This window comes from Bos indicus, chromosome 29 (genome assembly GCF_029378745.1).
Source record: "Bos indicus isolate NIAB-ARS_2022 breed Sahiwal x Tharparkar chromosome 29, NIAB-ARS_B.indTharparkar_mat_pri_1.0, whole genome shotgun sequence".
Taxonomy (NCBI): Eukaryota; Metazoa; Chordata; class Mammalia; order Artiodactyla; family Bovidae; genus Bos; species Bos indicus.
The window spans coordinates 44,778,417-44,805,409 of NC_091788.1; the positions used below are offsets into that span (position 1 = coordinate 44,778,417).

The following is a 26,993-nucleotide window of genomic DNA, read 5'->3' on the forward strand; positions in this document are numbered from 1 at the left end:
GCCAATGCAGGAGATGGAGGAGACATGGGTGTAATTCCCTAAGTGGGGAAGATCTGGAGGAGGAAATGGCAACCCACTCCAGTACTCTTGCTGGGGGAAATCCTGTGGACAGAGGAGCCTGGCAGGCTACAGTCCGTGGGGTCACAAAAGAGTTGGACACGACTGACTGAGCAGGCACACGTGCAGATGCTTAATGAGTTACAGACATTTTCCCTAGGCTTTGAAGAACTGGAATATATTTATGTCCCCACATCCCCTTGAGTGATACCATTAAAAGCAAACAGCTAAAAGACCTATTGAACTCACTGCCAATAGTGTGGAAATCATATGTGGTGTGTCTGGTTTCTGAGCAAACACTAAACACATCCAGTCTTGCTATTAATCAGTGTTCTGTTACCTAAGGGACTGAATCATCCTTGGCTTTCTTGTTAACATCAGGTGCGGTGGCATACAGGTTTGTTTATTGATTCACCAACTATTTATTGGTCTGTAGTGTGTTTTTCCTTCCTAAAAAGGATCCCACCATATTACCTGCAATATTTTATATGTTGTGTGAAAGGAGAGATGGGCCGGAGTCTTACGAGGCATAAAATTGCTGAGGACAAGGAGTGTCGTTGTCTTCCCTGCCAGGCTGTCTTCGCGAGGCTGTGGACCACATCCTCCCAACTCCCACCACTGCAGTGCCTGGTGTTGAGGAGATGCTCACTCACGTGTGGAACGTGTGAGAGAGTGAGGATGGCAAGCAGAGGCAGAAACACACACGTTCCCAGTTTAGCCCTGCGACTCTTCTTGCAGTGAGTTCATTTAGCACCAGCGCATCCGTGTTTAGGTGCTTTGAAAGTGAAAGTGTTAGTCTCAGTCGTGTCTGACTTTGCGACCCCATGGACTGTAGCCTGCTAGGCTCCTCTGTCCATGGAATTCTCCAAGCAAGAATACTGGAGCGGGTTGCCATTCCCTTCTCCAGGATATCTCGCTGACCCACGGATGGAACCTGGGTCTCCTGCATTGGCAGGTGGATTCTTTACCATCTGAGCCACCAGGGAAGCCCCTGCTTTGAAACAAACAAAAACATAACTTCTCAGAAGCATTCGTAATTAGCAGCCTTAGACAAGGAACAAAATTGGGAATATCCAGTCTCTTCTATTTTGTTCATCCTTTCTTCTTCCTTTCCCTTTTCCTTCCCTTTCCTTGTTGTGTTCCCTTTCCTTTCCAGCAAGGCTTGGAAATCAGCTAAACAGTGTAGTTAGTTACATTTCTTAATCGTCAACTATGTGAAGTATAATAATCCCTTGGGTGTTGGCAGACTCAGAGTTCCTTTGGACCGGCATATTCCTAGTCTAAAGCGGAAGGAGAAACAAATGATGCTGTGGGTCGTCTTTGATGGGGCAGGGGGCGGGCGGCAAGTGTGAACCTGCAGAGATTCCTGCTTAACAAACCTGAGTGTGTTTCAGGAGCACAACTGCAGGAGCTCCAGCCGGTGACGGAGCAGGCCGTGTCAGGGAGGGCTCAGGGACGAGTGTATTAGCACCAACAGCTGCTGTAACAAATGACCACGGACATAGTGTCTTAGAACAAAACCCGCATTTATTTTCATGATTCTGGAGATCAAAAGTCCAAAATGGGTTTCACCGGGCCAAATTCAAGGTGGTGGCATGGCTGCATTTCTTCTGGAGGCTCCAGTGAGCATCGGTTTTCTTGCTTTTCCAGCATCTAGAGGCCACCTACATTCCATGGCCCCGACCCCAGGGGTGCTTCCATCTACAGAGCCAGACACACATCACTCTGACTTCTGCTTCTGGGGTCACATCTCGTTCTTTGACTTCGGCCTTCCTGCCTCCCCCTTAGAAAGACTTATAAGACTAATGACCCATCCAGACAATTGCGTATCACCTCCCCACCTCAGCATCCTTAACACCATCTTCGGAGTCCCTTTTGCCATGAAAAAGGTTTCCAGGTTCTGAGGATTAGGGGATATTATTGCTTACCACGAGGAGACTGGAGTTTAGAATACAGCTCTGTCACTTACTGGCTGTGGGCATTTAGCTGAGTCATGACTGTTTAGAATCTGTTTCCTCTTCTATGGGTACAGCAGTGAACCGTCCCCACCCACCCACCCCACCCCCTTCACACACACTCACAGACGGAGTCATGTTTTTGAAGTCTGGATGAAGTAATATGTATGAAAAGACCTGATGGACTTTCTTTTAGTTGATTTTGATTGTGACTCAAAGCAGAAGGAAAGAAAGAGCTTTATTTGCTCCCTTCAGAAGTTATCAGATCTTATTGAGGCAAGGGTGGATTGAGTTCTGTTGATCTGAATTTGTTCCCCTTTTTTTTTCATGAATCTCTTCAACACATATTCTTGTTTACCTGGTTTTCCCTAGAGGCCCTGTTAGGAAGTTGTTAAACTTCATTAACAAATATTTGCCAAGTGGCCGTCCTGTGCCCTGCCCTTTGGTAGAAGGCCCAGAGGTGAGCGAGTGTGGGCCTCAGAGGAACAGAGGTGATTTCAGGGCTACTGGAGCTTAGAGCGTGAGGAGGGAGCACAAAGATGAGACGGACTGGGAGGCAGGGGGATATGAGCGCAGGACCGCGTCGGGGCCCGAGGACCTGACTCGGGTCAGCAGCATCTGTGTGCCTCTCAGTCCCGCAGAGACGAGGGCAAAAGGACACGAACCACTCAGCCCAGGAGCTGAGAGCAGCATCTGAGCTTTCCCTCGCGGCTCCCCCTAGAAGTCCAGATTCGTCCTGCCTTGGAGGCCAAGGTTGAGTCAGACTAGAGATTCTGAGAATCCAGAGTGAGGGACAGCCCTGTCGCTTTTAATTAAGGGGCATGTCCTCATCATGTCCCTGAAGAGTTTCTGCATGTTTGATGCAAGTTTGGCGGAAATCAAACCTGTGGTCTTTGAAAGCGTTTCCTGCCAAAAGGCTTCTGTTCTGTTTGTGCGGATCATCTCCTTGTTGATACAGATTTGCGTCTGTGTGTGTCGCAGGTGATTAGACCGAAAGGTGGGGGAGGAGCTGGGCAAGCAAAGTAAACATTGATGCCCCCAGCCCCTCCCACCGAAACTGCTCCTACGTATTAGAAGTGAAAAGGCATGATGGTATTTGCTGGAGATAAAGGGACATCCACAGAAGTTCATAGAATAATATACCTTTTGACACTGAGCAAGTACAAAGGTTAAATAAGAAGAGTACTCTTTTACTGATGACGGACGCAGTAAACAGCGTTCTAACTTTCTTCCTCTAGGTAAAGCAGCATTTCCGCAACAGAAGGTGTATCTCTTTTCTCATAAGTTCCTTACCTTTGACTGGACCTTCTTTCTCTAAATTTTTCTAGGCTGTTCAGCTTGACCCTGAAGAAACTCGTCATGCTAAAAGAAATGGACAAAGATCTTAACTCGGTGGTCATCGCTGTGAAGCTGCAGGTGAGTTGAGCAGGATTGTTTGCTCAGGGCCCACGGAAGCTGGATAACCTTGTGCCCATGTCAGGGCTTCAGAGATGCTGGTAGGAGACCAGCATCCTTTGCTGAGTCCATCACTCAGCAAAGAAGATGCAACTGTGGGAAGGCGGTCCGGCTCACATAGTACTGAATCCCAGTTCTGCCCCTTAGTTAAAGCACTCAGTTTCTTTGTCTGAAGGATAAAAGTGGCTCTCCCTGCCCTGCCTATTAACAAGATTAGCATGAAGATCAAGAAATTCAGAAATTACTAGAATGGCAAGTGTAGGTTTCGGTCTTATTCCTGGGATTTCTGGGTATAAGCAGATATATGGGTTGGGGAGACAGCTTTGGCGGTTTTCCACAGGGTGAAAGATATTTATAGGTTATTATTTCAGGCTTGACAGTTTAAAATTTACTGGGATATTTCGTCTTCTGAGTAATCCCCACATTTAATTCCTTGAACTCACTCAGTATCTCCAAGGGACCCAAAATATTTCACCAAGATTCATATTCTAAGCATTCTGGAATTTCAGTTTCAGGAGAAACCGAGCTCCAGAAAGGTCAAGGGGTCTGTTTTGCCAGGTGATTTCCAAGTGGCAGAAGTAGAAAGCAGAGAGTCATCACATGCGTGGTCGTTAAACTGCAACACAGGACCTTACTTAACCGAAGCCTTTTTAATGACGGTCCCTCTACCTTACTGAGAGTCTGAAGAGCCTCTGGATCCATGAGATGATGGAGTTCTCCAGCTTAGGAACAGTGTACTTGTGGTTCATGGAGTTCTGTTTCTTGGAGAAACAGTGAGCTGCATGGCCACTCCCTGCTAACCAGGATGTTGGTTACTGGCTCACCTGTTATGCAGCAGTTTTTTGGCTTCATTAAAACCCACGTCTGTAGCATTTTCATAGTACATGAAGCATACACTGAAGTCCTCAGTTCTCCTTCTGAGATAAATACATTATATTAGTTTAGTCCTCGAAACCTGAAACATTTTGGGACTCCCTGGTGGTCCAGTGTAGCACTAAGACTGCACTCCCAGTGCAGGAGGCGCAGGTCAGGGAGCTGGATCCCACCTGCCACAACCAAAGTCCCACACGCCCCCGCTGAAGAGCCCCAGTGCGGCACCCAAGACCTGGTGCAGTTACATGAAACACACATTAAAAAACACTTGAAACATTTTAATTACTCCTTGTGATTTCTGTGTGTCGCTTACATTGAAACTCCCTGTTCATCTCCGTGCATAGTGATTTTAGTCACTAGGTCTTATCTGACTCTTGCAACCTCATGAGCTGTAGCCCGCCAGGCTCCTGTGTCCATGGAATTCTCCAGGCAAGAATACTGGAGTGCATTGCCATTTCCTTCTCCAGGGGATCTTCCCAATGCAGGAATTGAACCCAGGTCTATTGCATTGCATGGAGGAGCCTGGTAGGCTGCAGTCCATGGAGTCGCTAAGAGTCAGACACGACTGAGCGACTTCACTTTCACTCACTTTTGTGCATTGGAGAAGGAAATGGCAACGCACTCCAGGGTTCTTGCCTGGAGAATCCCAAGGATGGGGGAGCCTGGTGGGCCGCCATCTGTGGGGTTGCACCAAGTCGAACATGACTGAAGTGACTTAGCAGCAGCGGCAGCAGCTATTGCATTGTAGGCAGATTCTTTAATCTAATGTGGTGGCTCAGAGGTTAAAGCGTCTGCCTGCAATGCAGGAGACCTGGGTTCGATCCCTGGGTCGGGAAGATCCCCTGGGGAAGGAAATGGCAACCCACTCCAGTATTCTTGCCTGGAGAATCCCATGGACGGAGGAGCCTGGTGGGCTACAGTCCACGGGGTCACAAAGAGTTGGACACGACTGAGTGACTTCACTTTCACTTTTCAGATTCTTTACCATCTGAGGCACCAGGGAAGCCCTTTAGTCACTAAGTCGTGTCCAACTCTTGCAACCCCATGAACTCTAGCCCGCCAGGCTCCTCTGTCCATACGGTTTCCCAGGCAAGAATACTGGAGTGAGTTGCCATTTCCTTCTCCAGGGGATCTTCCCAGACCCAGGGATTTTTAACCCAGGTCTCCTGCATTGGCTGGTGGATTCCCTACCACCTAAGCCACCAGGGATAATTCCTCCCAATTCTGTGAGATGTTTCCAGACACCATGAATTGAAAAAGCAAGTGAGGGGCCATGATGGGCGAGTGGAAACTTGTGTCTTTTCCTCCTTTCCCAATTTCGCACTCGTTTCTAGGTCACGGGCAGCATTCCAGTTTTCAGGAATTATTTCCTTTGCTAAAAGCCAGTGCTTTCCAGTGCAAACACTGTTGGTGTGGTTTGGAAAGTTCCCTGCTGTTTTTGCCTTCCTCGCAGTTAAATGCCTTTGCCAAAAGAAATAATTTCTTTTCTTTCCTAATCAAATATTTAACATTCTGTAAAATTTTAAATTATACCCAAAAACTACAAATATCCGAAATTTTTTGCTCGACTTCCAAGCAGCTGAAAGTAATTACAGATGTTAACACATTCATTTATCCAGTCACTTATTTATTCATTTACATATTCATCTAATAAATATTTATGGAGCACCTGTTACAGGCTAAGCGTTGTTCTTGGCACAGGGGATTCAGCAGCGAACAAAACAGACCCAAACTCCTGCCTTTAAGGACCTTTACCTGCTGATAGAGCAGCTGTCCTCAAAATAGGGTCTGCAGAGCCTGGGCTCCCCAAGACCCCCTCACAGGACACAGGAGGTCAAAACTGTTCTCATGATAGTACTGTGACTTTACTTGGCCTTTCCACCATGTTGACATTTGCACTGAAGTTACAAGAGCAGTGGTTGACGAAACTGTTACAGGAAGTGGGACCTCCTCCAGGGACCGAGAGCAGGCTCTTGTCTAACACTCAGAAATGGATTGTCCGAGGAGATACATGTGCTGAAAAAGCAGACTTTATTGGGAAGAGATGCCTGGGCGGAGAGCAACAGGGAAAGGGAACCCAGGAGGACCGCTCTGCCACGTGGGTCGCAGCCTCAGGTTTTATGGTGATGGGATTAGTTTCCAGGTTGTCTCTGGCCAATCATTCTGACTCAGGGTGCTTCCAGGGGGTGCATGCCATCGCTCAGCCAAGATGGATGCCCTCGAGGGGGACCCGGGATGTTGGTACGACATACAGTCTGGTGTGTCTCCTTTTGACCTTTCGCAAATTCTTCCGGTGGGTGCTGGCTTGTTAGTTCCATGTTCCTTACCAGGACCGCCTGTCTTAAAATAACTCCTGCGAATGGCTGCTATGGCCCCTGGCCAGGGTGGGCAGTTTCAGTGTTTCCTCTAACAAAACAGCTGGCCCTTCCCTCACACCAGGGCGGCTTCCAGCGTGTCAGCAGTCATCGTGCGTCCACCATCGCAGACTGCGAGGAAGAGGTGAAAGGCCAGGTTTGCTTAAGAATGTCCTTGAAGGACAGTAAGAATTGTTCATTTATTTTGTCTCAGCCCTGGAGCACACGCCTTCTGAATAGTCTGCGTGATGAAATGGAGATGTGCACACAGCACTCCTGCTTCACGGAGGAAGCTGCCTGACGACTGAGCTGTGTCTTGAAGTAGCTGCTATTTCACAGAACACTGTTCGCGTGGCAAGAAGGGCTTACAGACAAACTGTTACTCAGACTCAGGAATCTGGAAGATTGTTTCTTGAAAATGAACAATGTGAGCCTGTCACTTTGAGGGGAGACAACTGAGAATATTTTTTGGCCAGTAAAATAAATGACATTTGAGTTTTCAAGTGAAGATTAGAATTATATATATATATATGTATGTATATACGTGGGTGTGTGTGTCTATATATGTAGGTGTATACATGTGGACACACACACACACCCACTGGACCACCAGGGAATGCCCAACAATCCACCAAGAATTTCTCTATTTAAAAAATAAGCATTTAAAACACTAGTAACCTAATCTTTAATACATTAAGACTCATTAATGGGTATTTTTATGTGTCATAAGTAATGGTACTATGAAAGTGAAAGTTTTAGTTGCTTAGTTGTGTCTGACTCTTTGTGATCCCATGGACTATGGACCACCAGGCTCCTCTGTCCCTGGAACTCTTCAGGACTGGGTAGTCATTCCTTTCTCCAGGGATCTTCCCAACCCAGGGATCAAACCTGGGTCTCCCACATTGCAGGCACATTCTTTACCATCTGAGCCACCAGACCAATCCCAAATGTCAGTGGTACTATAGTATCAGACACAAACTGTTCTGCTTCTGTACTGCAAATGAAGATATACGATGCTACAGATTTAAAAAGATACTGAAGATAATTTTGAATTTGGACCCAAGTTGATAGTGCCTGGCACCTGGAAGAAGCAAATTCTGGGACCCACGAGGAGCCGAATCTTTGCTGGAGGGCAGTAAAGACGAGACTAGTACTGTGCTGGGCTCTGAAAGTGCCAGAGCTGGCTGTGCCCTTGAAAGCTGCCCTGCATCTACATCCTCTTACCGGCGCACATAGGTTCACAAGTTTGCGGTTCAGATAACGCATTTGGGATGGAAACGTTTACGGGAATTTACAGCACACATTTAGATAGTGAGAGTTCAGATAATGAGGGCCGCTGCTGTTGGAAGGTGATGATGCGTCCCAGTGGGGGTGGGGGATGGAGCACGCCCAGGGGTGGAGGAAGTTATGTGGTGGTCACGGGTGGCCTCACTGAGAAGATGGCTTTCATGCAGGAACTTTGAAGAAGGTGAGGGAGGAAGCTGTGCAGATACCTAGAGGAAGAGCACTGGAGGGAGAAGCCAGGGCGAGGCCCTGAGCAGGGAGGTGCTGGCAGGATGGAGAGAAAGGAGGAGGGCCTGAGGCTGGAGGGGAGTGAGAGGAAGAGGAGGGGAGGGCAGAGAGATCGGGGGATGGGGTGTATGCCGCGATGGGAAGGTCTCTGGCTTTTATTCTGTGTGAATTGGAGGGTTTCGTTTTTCTGTTTATTTTTTGGCTGCTCTGCAGCATTTGTTGTTCAGTCACTCAGTCGTGTCTGACTCTTTGGGACCCCATGGACTGCAGCATGCCAGGCTTCCCTGTCTTCACCATCTCCAGGAGCTTGCTCAGACTCAGTGCTGTTGAGTCTGTTGATGCCATCCAACTGTCTCATCCTCTGTCATCCTCTTCTCCTGCCTTCAGTCTTTTTCTCAGCATTAGGGTCTTTTCCAGTGAGTCAGCACTTCACATCAGGTGGCTAGAGTATGGGAGCTTCAGCTTCAGCATCAGTCCCCTAAGTGAATATTTAGGATTGATTTTCTTTAGGACTGACTGGTTTGATCTCCTTGCAGTCCACGGGACTCTCAAGAATCTTCTCTAGCACCACAGTTTGAAAGCATCAATTCTTCGATGCTCAGCCTTCTTTATGGTCCAACTCTCACATCCATACATGACTACTGGAAAAACCATAGCTTTGACTAGACGGGCCTTTGTTGGCAAAGTAATGTCTCTGCTTTTTAATATGCTGTCTGAGTTTGTCATAGCTTTTCTTCCAAGGAGCAAGCATCTTCTAATTTCATGGCTGCAGTCACCATCTGCAGTGATTTTGGAGCCCCAAAAAATAAAGTCTGTCACTGTTTCTAGTGTTTCCAGCATTTCCCCATTCCCCAACCAAGGATTGAACCCATACTCCCTACACCCCTGCGTTGGAAGTGCAGAGTCTTCAACACTGGACGACCAGGGAGTCCCGACTTAGAGGGTTTTGAACAGGGAAGTGATAGGATTGTTCTGGCTGTTATGTGGAAAACAGGCTGTCAGTGAGAAAGAGGAATCAAGAAGATCAGCTGATAGGCTCTGACAGTGATTCTGGCAGGAGATGAGGGCGGCACCCAAGCTTTGGCCTCAGCAACTGGAAGGGTGGAGATGCCTTTAAGTGAGATGGGGAAACCTGTGGGTGAAGCCGGTTTAGGGGGAAAGATCCAGGAATTCAGCCCATCACATTGTATCTGTGGTGGCTGTTAAACATCCTAGGAGAGAAATTGAATAGACAGTTGACTGTGCGAGTTTAGAGTTCGGGAAAGAGTGGTCTGGGAGAGAGACAGTTTGGAGAGTCGTCAGCTTATCTGAGACCAGAAGATGGATGAACTCCTCGGGACTGGAGGGAGTGGATACAGAGAAGAGAGCTTGTCTAGAGATCGAGGCCGAGGGACAAAGGAAGGACCTGACCTGGGGACCAGGAAAGAACAGCTGAGGGCGAGAGGAAATCCAGGAAAGTGCGGTGTGTGGGAGGCCACGGGAAGGAAGAGGGGCCGGACGGGGAGTGACGGGCCCTGTCAGAACTCAGATCAGTGGAGGAAGAGGAATCCCCCATGGAGGTTCTCAGACTCTGAGGATGGCAGCCGTGGTGGGAATAGTGCAGGTAGGAGGGCTGATGGAGCGCAGCTAGGAGACAACGAGAGAAGTCTTCAAGAGCAAAAATAGACGGCTCTTGAGGAGTTTGCTGTAACAGGAAGGCGAGGTGTGGGGCGGTAACCAGCAGGGCATGTGGGGACAAGAGAGGATTTTTTTTTTAATGAGAGAAATATCAGTAACCTGTTTGCTAATGGAAATAATCCAGAAGAGAGAGCAAAGTTGACTGTATGCGAGAGGAAAGAATGACTGGAAGAGCCTCTTGGAGTCAGTGAGCAGGAGGTGAGAGGTGGGGCGGGGGGTGGGGGCCGGGAGCCCCCCGGTGTGACCGAGGGGGGGAATTGTGGCCACACAGATGTGGCCAGGAGCTCATGTGGCAGGGGCTCTTCTCCTGTCACTTCAGTTTTCTCGGCACAGTGGGAATCAGGGCTGTTAGCTCAGCGTGAAGGCAGGGGTGGGGAGGTGTTTGGGGCGTGAGGATGGAGTGAAGGGGCGAGTGTCCAGACTGGGGAAAATGCAATGTGATCACCGGGCAGCCCCGCAGGCCCACGTCACGTTTGGGATCATAAAGTCAAAGTCAGAACAGAGAGCAGATCATCTGATTCTCTCCAGGCATGTTCAGCTCGTGCCACCGGATTTATACAGCATTGGAATCAGCCTGGTGAGCACGGAGAACAGCAGCGGGCAGAAGCCCTCAGGGTGGGCAGGGACCGCTTGTCCAGATGGTGGCATTTCAGCCGAGCAGTGAGCAGAGGGGACAGCGGGCATGAGGAGGAGTGAAACATGGGAGGATCACTGGGTCGTAGGCCTAGTGGGTTTGAAGGATTGTTGTTGACACACCAGAGAGAATGAGCTCAAAAGAACAGGAAGTGGGGATCAGAGACTAGGTCATGTGACATAGAAGATTCAGTCATCAGTATCAGTAATGATAAGGTCCAGAGTGTGATCAAGTGGGTGCAGGACTCGGACAACGGTGAGGACGAGACCCCTGGGAGAGGGGTTTAGAGGCTGGGGTGTCCGAAAGTGCACGTGTCAAAACCATGAACTGTTAGGGTGGGACAGGTGCTGGGGAGAGGAACAGTGCATGATGGACTGAAGTCAGGAAATGAACACAGGGCTTCCTTGGTCCAGCAGCTACAAATCTGCCTTCCAGTACAGGGGGTGCGGGTTTGATCTAGGAACATTCCACATGCTGGGGGGCAGCTAAGCCCATGTGCCACAACTCCCGAAGCCTGGTGCCTTAGAGCCCGTGCTCTGCAACAAGAGAAGCCACCGCAATAAGACCTCACATCACAACGAGAGAAAACCCAAGCACAGAAGTGAAGACCCAGCACAACCAAAATTTAATTAATTTTTTAAAAAAGACTCAGTGCAGCCAAAAATAAATGCTCCTTGGAAGAAAAGCTATGACAAACCTAGACAGAGTATTAAAAAGCAGAGACATTACCTTGCCAACAAAGGTCCGTATAGTCAAAGCTATGGTTTTTCCAGTAGTCATGTATGCTTGTGAGAGTTGGACCATAAAGAAGGCTGAGCACCAAAGAACTGATGCTTTCGAACTGTGATGTTGGAGAAGATTTTTGAGAGTCCCTTGGATCAAACCAGAGTCCACACAGATCAAACCAGTCAGTCTTAAAGGAAATCAGTCCTGAATATTCATTGGAAGGACTGATGCTGAAGCTGAAGCTCCAATACTTTGGCCACCTGATGTGAAGACCTGACTCACTGGAAAAGACCCTCATGCTGGGAAAGATTGAAGGCAGGAGGAGATGGGGACGACAGAAGATGAGATAGTTGGATGGCATCACCGACTTAATGGATGAGTTTTAGCACTCCGGGAGATGGTGAAGAATAGGGAAGCCTGGCATGCTACAGTCCATGGGGTCGCAAAGAGTCGGACATGACTGAGTGACTGAACAACAACAACAAAAATTTGAAAAAAGAAAGAACAACAACAGCCAAGAAGAGAGGCAGTGGCAGCAACTCAGAGTGGGACTTGGGGGAGGTGGAAGGGAGAGTGTTCTAGAGCTGATGCTGAGGAGCAGGGAGGACTCCCTCCCACCGCCAAGCCCTGCGGTCACACCTAGAAGCAGCAGAGGGGGCAGGGTTTCTCAGCAGTTTTGTGGGGCCGTCCTGTGCCCTGCAGGCTGGTCAGCAGCAGCCCAGGCCTCTCCCCTCTAGAAACGTCACACTCACACACACACACCCCCCACTGGTAACAACAAAAAATATCTGTAAACATTGCCAAATGTCTCCTACCCCTGGTTGAAACCACTGCTATATATAAACCACATTTTGGATTCTTAGCATTTCTCCGATTCATTGTCCAGAGACTTCTTAAATCCTAAGAGCCTAAATAAATTCAGGTGAAAACTTTGTCAAGACTCTTGGTCATAACAGAGGTTACAAAAAGTGTTATCTAACACATGAAGCAGAGTTTCCTTTATTATTATTTGTTGTTATTGTTGTTTAGTTGCTACGTTGTGGGTTGTAGCCCACCAGGCTTCACTGTCCATGCTGATTTCCTAGGCAAGAATACTGCAGTGGTTTCCATTTCCTTCTCCAGGTTATTATTTTTAATTGGCATAATATAATGGTATTATAATTATAAAAGCATTGTGAAATACTACATTTAGAAAATTTTTCTTCCTGCATTTTCCAAAACCTGCATTTTATAAAAGCAAAAATTAGAGATATGTAAGAAACCTAAAAATTAAAACTAAAAGCTTCATTTCTAAAAAAAATAAAAATAAAAAAACTAAAAGTTTCATTTCTAAAGGACAACAGCAGAATACCTATTCCAGTATAGCAGAATAACTTGACCACCTTGAATTAGAAAACGATTTCTTAGCTAGGACCCAGAATGCACTAATCATAGAAAGAAAAAAAAAGATCAAAATTAAATACTTCATCAAAAGATACTATTAAGAAAATGAATAGGCAAGAAAATATTTACAATTCATGTATCTGGCAAATTCTTGTACAAATTAAAAAAACTTACAATCGAGTAACATGATGAACAACACGGACAAAGAAGTTTGATCAGGCTCATCATAAATGGAGATTTATAAACGACCAATAAATGGCTGGGAGGGCGCTGCAGAGGATGAGTCACCAGGGAGACGCGAAGTGCCGCGGAGTGGTCCTCTGCACATGCGCAGTAGAATCCATGTGTCCTGGACAGACCACGCCCATTGCCCACAAGTTGCGGACTCTGCAGCTGCAGGTGGAAAATGGCAGCAACGCTTTAGAAATAGGTCTAGTCGTTTCTCATAAAGCTACAAGTGCGTCTACCCTGAGGCCCAGCCATCCCTCTGCTAGGGGTCCAAGAAAAAATACCTCCACACAGACTTGTACTGGAGTGGTAGCTTTGGGACTTCGCTGCTAGTCCCGTGGTTGAGAATCCACCTGCCAATGCAACTGGACGCGGGTTGGAGCCCCAGCAGGGGACTAAGGTCCCGCATGTTGCAGGGCAGCTAAGCCCCGTGCACTGCTACTGGAGCCAGAGCACCGCCAGTGCAGGGCCTGCGCACCACAGCGAAAGAGCCCACACACGGCAACCAAGACCTGCTGAAAACAAAAGTAAAATAGAAATAAACAAACACATGAAAATCAGAATGCCAGCTTTAGCCGTAGTGATTGCTAACTAGAAACGCCCCAAGTGTGAATGTTCAGCAACAGGACAGTGGGAGCCACTCGTGGTACGTTCGTGGGACAGGATTCTGCTGGGCAGTCCAAGGGAATGTGATACACGCAACAGCCTATGTGAACCTCAGACACATTATAAATGTTGGGCAGAAGAAGGCCACCCAAATAGTACACGCCGTGTGGTTCCATTTATGTGGTATTTTAGAGCAAGAAAGATAGATCTCTGGTGAGAGGAGTCAGCAGCACTCACCTCTGAGGAGGGGTGCAGGATTGACTGGAGAGTGGGGTCCAAGGGATTTTCCCGGAGTGATAGAGATCCTGTACATTTTGATACAGATGTGGGCTACACGGGTGTCACGTTTACTAACTCGTCCATCGGTGTGCTGGAGATCTGGTCACTTCACCATGTTAAATTAAACTTAATTTTTTTAAGTAATTTTTACAAATTTACTGTCATTCCTCAGACCTCCGGCTGGTCTCTTTTTACTTTGAGGAACAGTTTAGCCCAACTTTATTTTTCTTTAAGAACGAAAAACACTAGGGTATCTAACCCAGTGCAAGGTTTAGTGGGGACGGTGCTTAAAGCAAAAGTTCCTGGGGAAGATTTGTATCAAAGCTGAGACTGGGAAGTGAGTTGGTGAGCTGTGTGTTTAAGCATGAGAGAGGACCCAGGAAGAGAAAGCAGCATGCCGAAAGGCCCAGAGAGAGGACAGCGTGGCCAGTCAGATGGGAGGAGGGTGGCCGAGGAGCCTCAGGGAGAACTGCCACGCCTTGGGGTGAACTGCCATGCTTTGGGGCAGCCTTGCTGCCTCTCCCTCAGGGGCAGTGGGAAAGGAGAACTCGAGTGCAGTAACATGTCATTTTAATGTGAAAACCCTTTGTAAACAGCATAATGTAAAATCATGTCTACGGTAGTGGCTTGATTTTAATCAAGTACAGCAAAGACTGATGGAATATCTGAACTGGTAAGATTCTTCGTAGAGTTTAGGTGCTGTTTGTAAGCATGGTATTTCTTTTGGTCTGATTTTTGGTGATGCAGCTTTGACCTATTTTGTCTTGGTTTCAGGGTTCAAAAAGGATTCTTCGCTCCAACGAAATCATCCTTCCAGCCAGTGGACTGGTGGAGACAGAGCTCCAGTTAACCTTCTCCCTTCAGGTGAGAACCTGCTCTGTCTTAGGTCATTAATATGCCATATCCCCCTGGTCTCGAACGATGCTCTGATCTGGAGATCATTTGATCCGAGAACAGCCCAATGGCTTAATGTCACCCAGAGCTTCTGTGGCCTGCCTGGATGGCCAGCGCCATCTCTGAGGCCGCTGCACCACGGGTGCTGAGACCTGGATGGGCTGCTGCAAAGTACACCATGTCTCATTCTTCTTTTTTTAATTGTAGTTGATTTAAAACGTGTTGATTTGTGCTGTGTAGCAAAGTGACTCCATTTTGTGTACACATACCTATACTTTCTCCTTTTTCTTGTTTGTTTCCTGTATTATGTATACATTCTTTTTCACATTCTTTTCCATTTTGGTTTGTCACAGGATAGTGACTATAGCTCCCTGTGCTATACAGTGGGACCTTGCCGTTTTCCATCCTGTGGACTAGTGTGCATCACATCCTCTTTCCTTGGCCTGGGCTGTTGGCCCCGTCGTCTACCACAGTCCTCCCCATCTCCTCTCCCTAGTAATCTGTGTCCCCGCTCCCCGAAGGAGAGCGTGCTCCTTCAGTCTCATTTTGCCCTCGTATTGCAGCCTCCGTCCCATCCCTTCTCCTCCTTATCCATCCTCATATGTCTTGTCTCTCCTCATGACCCCAGTAGCCCAGGTTGAACGCTCGATCACCTGGCAAGGAAAGAGGCCGTGTTTCAGAGCATGTCTGGACCACTAGCCACAGAGTGGAAGCCCGGCGCTGGGCAGAACCAGATGCTCCTCTCACCCCCGTCACCCCCTCATGCAGAGGGGAGCCAGTGATCCCCATCACCCCCTCATACGGAGGGGAGCCAGGGAAGCAGAGGATGCTGGTGCGTCCTCCAGCAGGACTAGACCCCACTGAGGACCTCCCTCTCTGACTAACTGCCTGTCTCTGTTTTGTGCCCGGCAGTACCCTCATTTCCTAAAGCGAGATGCCAACAAGCTGCAGATCATGTTGCAGAGGAGAAAGCGTTACAAGAACCGGACCATCCTGGGCTATAAGACCCTGGCCGTGGGGCTCATCAACATGGCAGAGGTGAGAGAGGGTGGCCTTTCAGAGCCTGAGAGAGACCCCGGCCCAGCTGGGGCTCTTCCAAGCCTGCCACCCCCTGGCTGTTTTATTCCAGGTTACAAACTAATTCTTTTATTGGAAATCCAGGACGTGCCTCTTTTTATCCAGTACTTCCTTGCTCACAAAAAGTTTTTTCTTTAGCTTTTTTAAAAATGTCAGAGAACACTTCTAATAATAAGAAGGATTCCCGTCTGCCCTGCACCCAGACTCTCCGGTGTTGGCACATCTGCCTTTCAGTTCTCGCCTGTGCACACCGTGTGCGTGTTGCTCACTTCTCTGAGCCACCGAGAGTGAGCTGCAGACAGGATGCCCCATTACACGTTAATATGCTGTTGCTGTTCAGTCGCTCAGCCGTGTCCGACTCTTTGCAACCCCACGGGCTGTAGCCCACCAGGCTCCTCCGTCCATGGGATTCTCCAGACAAGAATACTGGAGTGGGTGGCCATGGCCTCCTCCAGAGGGTCTTCCTGACCCAGAGATCGAACCCCCATCTCCTGCCTTGGCAGGCGGATTCTTTACCACTGAGCCACCTGAGAAGCCCACACATTAGTATGCACCGTGTCAATTTCTTAGGAATACTCTCACGTGTGTGCACCACCCACCATGAAGATCAGGACACTGACGTGGCTCGGGAACGTCCTTCGCAGGCCCAGGGCTTCACCTGGGAGTGTGGGCTGCATTTGCTTGTCCCTTTGGTCTCCCTTGACCTGCAGTCCCTCAGATTTTTCCCATGTCTCCCATGCCCTTGACATTTTTTTAAGAGGACAAGCTGGTTTCTTTATTGAATGTTCCTCTATCCGGGTTGGTCTGATGTTTTCTGAAGATCACGTTCAGCTTCCAGGTTTTTGGCAGAGTTACCACAACAGTAATGCAGGCAGCACTCCGAGTCGACTTGTCCTGTTACTGGTGAGGCTGTCTTATCGCTCGGCTAATTGAAGATGATGTATGCCGGCATTTCCAATATAAAGTTAATTAACACATATTTTGTTCTTAGCAATGAAAAAAAACATTTTATAGGCAGATGTTTGAGGACTCTGTAACAGTCTCTTTTTTGCTCATATCTTCGTAGTTTTAGTTTCTGTTAATTATTCTTGCCTGAGTCAGTTATTAATCCTTAGATGTGCGCTCACATTCCAGTCAGTTCCAGTCAGCACCCCTGGGCTCCTCCAGCCTTTCTCCTCTCCATTCCTTCAGTCTGTTTGTTTGTGAGGCTCTCCTGTATGCTCAGCAAATCTTCTCAGCCCAGATGAAGGGGAAGAAGAAAGGGACTACAAATCAATTTTAAAACGTATTTCTATATTTTCATACTTCAAATAGGAAAAAATTTTGCAGCCACGACAAAAGGTGAGGTAGTCCCAGCGCATCTTTCCGTCATCTTCATGTTTTGTATCAGAACAAGGACCTGGGGTTGCAAAGGCTGTGGACGCCGTGTCTCGCCAGCCGTGTTGAGCCCTTAGGTCCTTCTCTCATTGCCAGGCACAGGTGGCCACGGTCTGCAGGCGCCACCCCCACCGCTGAGCCTAAGAGCTGGTTCCTCTGTGAAAGACTTAACTGCAGTCCTAGAGAGGAGCAGCCATTTTGTATCTCAGGCCTTGACTTTTATCTCTTTGCACACGACCAGAACTGTGACTGGCACTTCTGGAGACAGTTTTACAATGAGACCACAGAGACTTCCCTGGCGGTCCAGTGGTTAAGAATCTGCCTTTCAATGCAGGGGACACGGATTCGATCCCTGATCAGGGAACTAAGATCCTACATGCGGCAGCTAAGCCCTCGTACTGCAACTCCTGAGCCTGGGCTCACTGATGAAAGATCCCACATGCCACACCTAAGACCCAACACAGCCAAACAGATAAAGAAGTATTTTAAAAATAAAGTGAGACAAGGGAATTCCCTCGCAGTCCAATGGTTAGGACTCTGTGTTTTCACTGCTGAGTTGTCGAGGTTCAGTTGTCGAGCGGTTCAATCCCTGGTCGGTGAACAAAGATCCCACAGGCTGAATTGCGCAGCCAAAAAATGGTAAAGTGAGGCTGAAGGCAATAGAAGAAGAGCAGGCGAGGGAGAGTGAGAAAGAAAATGTGTTAGCAGAATGCCATTCCCGGTGGCTCGCATGTCCGCTGGGATCTGTGAAAACGCACCACACTCGGGGCTCTGCGTGAGGCACGTCCATGGCCGCCTGTGCTCGTAGGTGATGCAACACCCGAACGAAGGCGCCCTGGTGCTCGGCCTGCACAGCAACGTAAAGGATGTCTCCGTGCCCGTGGCAGAAATAAAGATCTACTCCCTGTCCAGCCAGCCCATCGACCACGAGGGGATCAAATCCAAGCTGTCTGGTAAGATGAGTGGTGTCGGAAAGCCCTGCCCAACCCCCAGATCTCCACCCTGGGAAATACAGTGTTCCTGGGAAAGAGGAGCTTAGGGGTCCCTGAAAATAAAAGGGGGCCGGGGCCCTCTCCTCTACCCCAGGCTAATCGCCACCTGAGGATCGCGGGACGCCAGCCAGCCAGAGGCCCCCGCCAGGCCAGGTCTCCCCCTTGCGAGGTTCTCTTACTAAGGTGTCTGTTTTCCAGACCGTTCTCCTGATGTTGACAATTACTCTGAGGAAGAGGAGGAGAGTTTCTCATCGGAGCAGGAGGGCAGTGATGACCCGCTGCACGGCCAGGTAACTTCCCACAGCCCCTCACACACACGCCGGCTGGGAAGCCCCTCCAGACCCTCCAGAACCTCCTGGGGTTGGGGTTTCCCAACCTCATTCCATCCCCTGCCCGCTTAGGACCTGTTCTACGAGGACGAGGATCTGCGGAAAGTAAAGAAGACCCGGAGGAAACTCACCTCTACGTCCGCCATCACAAGGGTGAGCCGCCAAGGTCCGGGGAACGCTTCCACCAAGATTTCCAGTCAGGGCTGAGAGGGGAGGGGTAGGATGGGAGTGGTGTTTTCAGACTTCCTGGGAGCTTTTTCTTTTTATCAATAACATCCACACAGGGCCGTCCGCTCGAGGCTCTGATACACCCCTTGGTACCACATTCTCCTCCACCAGCACCTCCACCTCCTCCAACACCAATCACTGTGGTAGAGAACCGGCATTCCTGATGGCAGTCTGTCACATTCTTCGGGCTCTCTTAGGATAGAAGAAAGGTTGAGAAACTTTGTTGTAGGCTTTGGAACAGATGCTTCCTTGGGGAGCAGAGCCCCTCAGACAGCCTGCCTCCCCTCCAGGTGATCACTGTGGATTTCATACTGTCCACTGCATAGAGAAGTCCAGTCCTCTCTAGGAGAATCTCCACTTCAGATCATTTGTTGAACTTACCCAGAAATAATAGGCTAGTGCCTGAAACTGTGGGCTTGATATCATGCCTGCCTTAATAGATCCATGACATTAGAGACCAAATGCCCATGGAATCTGTCTCCTGCATAAGATTTCCTAAGGAGCCACTGCTTTTGGTGAAATTAGACTCCTGGACTGAGATACTAGCATGCTCAGTCACTCAGTCGTGTCCGACTCTTTGTGACCCCATGAACTGTATGTAGCCCACCAGGCTCCTCTGTCCATGGGATTCTCCAGGCAGCAATACTGGAGTGGGTTGCCATGCCCTCCTCCAGGGGGTCTTCCTGACCCAGGGATCGAACCTGCATCTCTTGCATCTCCTGATGCTTAATACCTGAATTTCTAGGTTAAATCTGACCTATTCTGGGCTCCAGTGCCAAAGTGTAGGAGAGTCACAAGTGTTACTTTTGGAAGAGAAATTTCCGGTTTCATCAGTCCCCAGAGGCATCCTGATCGTCTCTGGGCAGAGCCAGCCTGGGGACCCTGAGAGCAGAGATTCCCGCCACCTTCAGGAGTGAAATAAGCAGAGGCCAGACCTTCCCAGTGTGTGTGTCTGAGCCTGGTTGAGCCTGGTCCACTGTGAGACATGCTGTCCCCTCTCCAGGCGTCCTGGGCTGTCCCTGGGCTCTAGCGACGTCTAGAGCACGTTTGAACCGTTTTATTGTCCTCAGGCTTCTCACCCTTGATTGGGCTCCTAGGCCAAGTGAGGCCTGTCCCGGCCTCCAGCCCCACTTGTGCTTTGATGATGGGTGAGGCATCTCTTTTTTGATTCCCGCCAATTTTTTTTTCCTGCGCTATAGCCACAGAGAAGTCCCATTTTCTTCCCTTGGGTGCCTCTGGGGCTTTATAGCCGCCTCTTCCTGTCCATCCAGCCTCACCGGTCACTCAACCAGTGCTCCGCACTCCTTTGATAGCCACCCCCGAGGGTGTTTTTGTTGCTGCTGTTAACTGCAGGGCTTTCCAGTCAGAGTTTGAGAGGAACTGTTCTTTCCTTCTTGTCTCCTGTACACACTCGTCCTCTCTCCACCGACAGCACTTGTTTTAGGCGCGCTGGCTGAACGGTCCTGCGTCTCGGTCACCATGGCTCCCAGTCTTCCTCTGCTCGGGTGCCCTGCTGCCGACGGGAGCCCCGCCCTTTCCCGAAGGCCCAGCTCAGTCGCCCTCACAAGTCAGTCTCCTCCGTCCCCAGGTGGCGAGTCTGCCGTCCAGTCAGGAGGTGCTGGTAGCCACAGACTAGTCACCAGAGCTGGGGTCGGACACGGAGAGATAAGGAAGGCCTGGTCTGTGCCATCAGGGAACTCGCAGTGTCCACTGACACAAACACATTTTCACGAGTGGCCGTGACGGTGTAGGGCCGGCACCAGACGAGTACTGTGTCAGGGCCGCCACGGCAGTAGAGGGGAAGTGAACGACTCTGAGCTGGACAATTTCACGGGCGAGATGCCGAGAGACGCCGGGTTTTCTGAGAGTCAACAGGCCTTCACCACATGGATTTGCGGCCAAGGTTTAGTCAAGGCAGAAGTTACCATATAAAAGGCCCAGCAGGAGGGCACCACACACACACAGCTTTGCAGAGTCGTGTGGTTCCAGATAGGAAAAGGAGTACGTCAAGGCTGTATGTTGTCACCCTGCTTATTTAACTTACATGCAGAGTACATCATGAGAAACGCTGGGCTGGAAGAAGCACAAGCTGGAATCAAGATTGCCGGGAGAAATATCAATAACCTCAGATATGCAGATGACACCACCCTTATGGCAGAAAGTGAAGAGGAACTCAAAAGCCTCTTGATGAAGGTGAAAGAGGAGAGTGAAAAAGTTGGCTTAAAATTCAACATTCAGAAAACGAAGATCATGGCATCCGGTCCCATCACTTCATGGGAAATAGATGGGGAAACAGTGGAAACAGTGTCAGACTTTATTTTTGGGGGCTCCAAAATCACTACAGATGGTGACTGCAGCCATGAAATTAAAAGACGCTTACTCCTTGGAAGGAAAGTTATGACCAACCTAGATAGCATATTGAAAAGCAGAGACATTGCTTTGCCAACAGAGGTCCGTCTAGTCAAGGCTATGGTTTTTCCAGTGGTCATGTATGGATGTGAGAGTTGGACTGTGAAGAAAGCTGAGCGCTGAAGAATTGATGCTTTTGAACTGTGGTGTTGGAGAAGACTCTTGAGAGTCCCTTGGACTGCAAGGAGATCCAACCAGTCCATTCTGAAGGAGATCAGCCCTGGGATTTCTTTGGAAGGAATGATGCTAAAGCTGAAACTCCAGTACTTTGGCCACCTCATGCGAAGAGTTGACTCATTGGAAAAGACTCTGATGCTGGGAGGGATTGAGGGCAGGAGGAGAAAGGGACGACAGAGGATGAGATGGCTGGATGGCATCACTGACTCGATGGATGTGAGTCTGAGTGAACTCCGGGAGATGGTGATGGACAGGGAGGCCTGGCGTGCTGTGATTCATGGGGTCGCAAAGAGTCGGACACGACTGAGCGACTGAAATGAACTGAACTGAACTGAAGCAGTTAGTTCCCACCTAAGCGGGTTGTGAGGGGTTAAATGGTGGGCGAGGCTGGGGATAGGCAGTGCCAGCCCTCAGTGGACACACAGTGACGCTAAGAGGCTCTGGGGCCCTCAAAGGCCATCACCTGGGGAGTGACTGGGGGTATCTGCCTGTGGAGCAGCCACCGTGGACTCTGGAGGGAAGGAGACTGGAGGTGGGGTGGAGGGGACTGGCGGAGGGCGGTTGTGGCTCCAGGGGGGCTGGATGGAAGCAGGTGGACAAGAGTAGGGGCCAGCAGCCCTGGGCCGGGAGGTGAGGTGGGGGGAGAGATTCCAGGTCAGCCTTGGTGACTGGGGGACCCAGAGAGGGGATGCACGGAAAAACGTCGAGTTTGAGGAGCCTGTGTGTATACTGGTGGCGCTCACCCGTCAGCACCGGGTTTCTGAAAGACTAGAGAAAGGGATGAGCAGGAGGTGACGGTGGGGAGTTACTGGGGTGGGGTGGGGTCCCAGGGTAGAGACTGTCCCCACCAGTGTCCTCCCCCAGCTTTTTACAAAAGCGGGCCCTCGGTCACCCTTCCAACAAGTGATCGCCTTCCACATGGGGCTGCTGGCTGAGAACCTCTGTGGCTTTGTCCCTACAGCAACCTAACATCAAGCAGAAGTTTGTGGCCCTCCTGAAGCGGTTTAAAGTTTCAGACGAGGTACGAGCCCTTACTCCCGAGCCGGACTGTGAGTGGAATTCTGGAGTGTCGCCCTGGTTCCCGGGGCGCAGTCGGTGCTGCCACTGGGAGGCGAGATTCCAGGCCCCCACGTGAGGCGGTAGCTACTTGGAAGGAGGCGAGGTTGACAGGTGGCGCCCGAGGTTCCACTGTCTTTGAACACGGGGCGCCTGGTCCTCCCCGCCGTGGGTTAATTCCAGGCCTCCGGTGTAGGGTGTCTGGCAGTGCCGTTGTTCAGTGTTCCGTCCTGCCCCGAGGGGAACATCGTGAGGAGCAATCTGAGGTGGGAGCCTTCTCCGTGGCGTCAGGAACTGGCCACTAGAGAAGCAGTATCCCCCCGACCCCCGAGCTCTCGCAGGCCGGAGCCGGTCCTCACAGGCTGTCTCCTTAGTGGACTGAGACTGGAGACTTGTCCCCTGTGGACTCGAGGGGAGGGCAGCAGGAGCCTGCCAGGGTCCCAGGCTTCCGAGTTTTCTCCAGCCTGTTTCTCTGGAAAAGCATGGTCTCGCTCCCGCTCCTCTTCCTGACGCTGGGTCCTCGTGGGGAGCACCAGGGAGGCACTGAGGGGGAACCCTGGCCCTCACCATGTCCTGCTCTCAGGGTCAGATCACAGAAGGGCCACCAGGACCACCCTGAGGAGGGTGAAGCTGTGGCAAGTCCCCTGAGGGGACTGGGCAGGGTAGCCGTGGGAAGAAGTTGCCCGTCTCCATGTTGTGAACAGGGGTAGCCCCCAGCTCAGAGGTTTTGTCTTCTCCCACAGGTGGGCTTCGGGCTGGAACATGTGTCCCGGGAGCAGATTCGAGAAGTGGAAGAAGACTTGGACGAACTGTATGACAGCCTGGAGATGTATAACCCCAGCGACAGTGGCCCCGAGATGGAGGAGACAGAGAGTGTCCTCAGCACGCCGAAGCCCAAGCTCAGGTGAGGCCTGCACCCCGGCCTCCCTAGGCCGCACTGTCTCCAGACCCCTCCCCCATGACCAGGGGATCTTGGCTCCTCACCCTTGACGAACCTCCAGCCCTCTGGATAAAGGTCGTTGTTTAACTGACAGAAGCCCCCACAGAACTCTCTCCAGTCCTTCAGTCCGGGCCCCTCCTTGTCCAGCCTCTGCTGTGTCTCTTCCTCCCAACATCCTTGAAGCCCGGGTTTTCAATCTTTCTAGAACACCAGCTCTCCCCGGCTGACCACAAGCTGCTGTTCTGGGGCCTGGTGGCCCCTGACTGACCCTGGCTGTGGTTCTTTGCCATCCACAGGCCCTTCTTTGAGGGGATGTCACAGTCCAGCTCCCAGACGGAGATCGGCAGCCTCAACAGCAAGGGCAGCCTCGGCAAAGACACCACCAGCCCTGTGAGCACGGCCGAGGGCGGTGGGGGCGCGGGGCCAGGGAGTGGGCTTAACACGGGGTCTCCTGCACAACAAAGGGTGGCGGGCGTGCAGAGCGGGGCTGGGGGAGTTGGGGTAACACTGGGTCCTCTGCTCCCGGCTCATTTGGGACCTGCGAGTGGTCCCATCTTTTTTCAACCTCGGTTGTCATCTCAGTCCTGCCGGGCGCTTAGTGCTCTGAGGGCACTGCTGTGGCCGGGCAGATGTCCTTCTTGGTCTCTTCCCGCCATGACCTGGAGCCTTCCCTCCAAAGCACGCGGTGCCTTGACACCTCCCCTCAGAGCCCATCAGGCGGTAGCTGGGAGTGTGGCATCCGGCCAGGGGTAGCGACTCTGCTTCCAGGCGGGGAAGGGATGGGGCAGGAAACGCCCAGGGTCTGTTCAGGAGAAATTACGTGGGCTTTGCTGAGGAAGTGGGCAGCGCCCTCACAGAATCGAGAATTCATTTGGCCTGCTGAGCCAGAGGGAGCTGGAGCCCCCCAGAGCCCAGCCTCACCCCGGACCACGCCCTGCCCCTCCTGGAAGGCCTCCCCAGCCGTGGAGCATTAGAGCAGGAGCCCGTCTTGATGCTGCACCCGCCTCAGGCCCTTGGAAGCTCTCCTTACCCTCGTTTACAGCCAACTGCCGGATTTTAGTAGGGTCTTTGGTTTGCAGCTGAAAGCCCAGTGTCTTCTCTGTAGACCAAAGAAACTGAATCTTTTAAGTCCTCCTGCTCTTGCTGCTTTAACAAAGAAAATACAAAACTAACCCAGCAAATAAGTATGAGCCTGTGAGGAAACATCCTGAAGCCCGTGAGGCCCTCCATTCGCCCCCACCCCCGTCCATTCCCGGGCGTCTGCGAACCGTCGGCTCAGAGACGGCCTGACTGACTGCTGCCACCAGGTGGCGCTGTCGTCCGCCTTATCCGTCCTCCCGCTGAAGGCGCCGCACGTGTGGTCGGGCCCTAGGACAGCGGCACCACGTGGTCTTAGCGAGCAAACGTGGGATGGGCCCTGGCAGGCCCCGCCAGAATCCCTGCGGAGAAACCTCAGGCCTGCCCCTTGCAGACCCCGCGCTCTCAGCCTTTCCAGCCCAGGTTCCTGTGATCCGGCGCGGAGGAGGCCTCACACGGCTGCTGCTTCTATTCAGGATGTCCTTGTAGCGGCTCTTTCTGGTGGGGCTAATGAGTGGCCCTGCTGAGTCCTCACTGTCCACGTGGACGGATCACTGGCTATGGGGGCCAGAGTCCACTGCAAATGTAAATAAAAGGGGCGGACTCTTCCAGAGAGAAACCTGGGGCCTGGCCAGAGGGAGACTGACTCCAGGCATCCTCAGAATGCAGAATAAGGGCCCTCCTGTGATACAGTGCAAGCAAATTATGAACTGAGATAGCACCCCAGAGCACTAAGCCTGGTGCCTAACATATGCAAACACTCAGGAAATGTTAGGGATCGTTGTCAGTCAACCAGTAAGGGAAACTATCTTAATGAAGCTGTCTCTGGGTTGATGCAATTTGTAGACTCTGCTTTTAGTCTCAGTTGCGTGACTTACAGAATTTAAAGAGAAAAATCAACTGATGTTCTGGGCCTCGGGTGCTGTATTCGTAAAGTGAAGCTGCTGGGAAAGATTGAAGGCAGGAGGAGAAGGGAACAACAGGATGAGACTGTTGGATGGCATCACCGACTCGATGGACGTGGGTTTGAGCAAACCCTGGGAAATGGTGAAGGACAGGGAGGCTTGGCGAGCTGCAGTCCATGGGGTTGCAAAGAACCAGACATGATTGAGCGATTGAACAAAAGGTGTCAGCATAGGAGCCCAGTTAGGTCAGAAGGCAATGGAGTATCAGTCTTGACAGTGTGATGGCCTAAGGACCCTTCTTCAGGCAGAACATTGCTTTGGGGCAGGGTTGGGCTGAGAGCACAAACTCTGGAGTCAGTCTTCTGAGTCTGACTCTTGACTCTTATCATTCCACTGACTGTCCTGGGCAGTTACCAAGGCTTCGTGTCCTCGTCCACAAGTTGCATGTAAAAAGGACATGCCTTGCAAGGCAGAGTGAAGATCCAGTGGGAGAAGGCAGCTAAAACCTCCAGCGTGGCGCTTGATTGGTGCTTGGGTTGGTTTACAGCAGGGGGAGCAGCAGTATGTAAGCAGCGTTGCCATTGTTACTCTGGGCCCTGGGAGCCATTCCAGTTCCGGACTCCTGAAATTGATAGACTCCAGTTGTCTTTTTAGTGAGTCCTTCAAATTCTGATTCTTTTGGCCAAATTTCAGACTTTGCTGGTTCTCTGTGATATTTCTATTTTGAAGAGCCCCATATGTCTTGATGTGGGTGTGGAACTTTGGAATCCTTTAGTATGAAAGGCACTTTGGGAACTACAGAGCTAGGCTGTGCTCTTCACACAGCGAACTTTGAGACGTTCGAGGGAAAACATACGAGGCTGGTGCACTGTAGGCAGGCGAGCACTTGCCACCCAGCTTTCGTCCTCTCTCCCTGATTTCGTAGCCTTTTTGTTTCTTTTTCCTTAACCTTCCATTTTGTTCCCCAGATTTCAGAGAATTCAGTTGATCACTAGAACCAGAAGGTATTTCTGCCAACACAAATTATTACAGTTGTGAGTTTTCCCAAGACTTGAGCAGATGATTCAGTCCTTGAAGCTGATAACAGTAGGCCCTGACAGCACTTCAGCTGGGGCGGCCAAGAGATGGAGACGGTCCGCCAGGACCGCCTGCTGCTAAAAGTTGCAAATTGCATGGCACTGTAGCGAATGGTGCTGGAGACCAGTAGTTCTTAAAAGTGAGAGCCTAAAGTACCACCCCACTCTGGCCCCCCACACGCACAGGAGTGCGGGCACCGAGCCTCAGGCTGCCGCAACTGTCTCAGTGCCACACAGTCAGACAACATAGCGGCTGCACTGCTGGGGCGAGAAAAGCCTAAAGTATTTATAGGAGCAGGAAGAGGAACTTGGAGAGTCAGGAGCTTACTTCTGGCAGGATCGACCGGAACATCCAGAAGAGTCAGTGCATAGCCGGCAGGTGCCCCCAACTCTAGTCTGGGTTAGAGCGCTCAGACACTGCTCTGTTGTCAGGGGGCTTGACCACAGGGCTGCTGCCTGAGAACCTTCGAGCAGGGCGATGTTGCCGCCCTCATCCATCCTCTCTAAAACGTGTTTAAGTCATTCATCATGCTGAGATCCAATACTGAGTGAAGTCATGTCCAGTCTCAAGTCCGACCGAGAGTTTTCTGTGACCGTAGACTGTTCACATCGGTTATCCCAATAGGCAATGTGTAAATGAACTAGCTGTGCAGACAGGAGGCAACCTACCGTGCGTGGCTCTGAACCAAACTGTCTCACACTCTGGGGCCACGGGGT

At 50.6% G+C, this 26,993-nt stretch overlaps 1 protein-coding gene across 4 annotated transcripts in view; it reads left to right on the forward strand.

Annotated features, from left to right (window-relative positions):
• The window catches only part of PACS1 (phosphofurin acidic cluster sorting protein 1), a 150,223-nt gene that overhangs the window by 107,660 nt on the left and 15,570 nt on the right, over positions 1–26,993 (forward strand). For 3 of the 4 annotated variants that reach the window (XM_070783162.1, XM_070783163.1, XM_070783165.1), the window contains exons 2-10: positions 3,341–3,428; positions 14,514–14,603; positions 15,546–15,671; positions 17,896–18,040; positions 18,278–18,369; positions 18,481–18,561; positions 22,184–22,243; positions 23,022–23,182; positions 23,515–23,608. In XM_070783162.1, the coding sequence (XP_070639263.1) occupies positions 3,341–3,428; positions 14,514–14,603; positions 15,546–15,671; positions 17,896–18,040; positions 18,278–18,369; positions 18,481–18,561; positions 22,184–22,243; positions 23,022–23,182; positions 23,515–23,608 (937 nt within the window). Of the gene's footprint in view, positions 1–2,965; positions 3,251–3,340; positions 3,429–14,513; positions 14,604–15,545; positions 15,672–17,895; positions 18,041–18,277; positions 18,370–18,480; positions 18,562–22,183; positions 22,244–23,021; positions 23,183–23,514; positions 23,609–26,993 lie in introns of those variants that run through there. The other variant, XM_070783164.1, reaches the window with a different exon arrangement.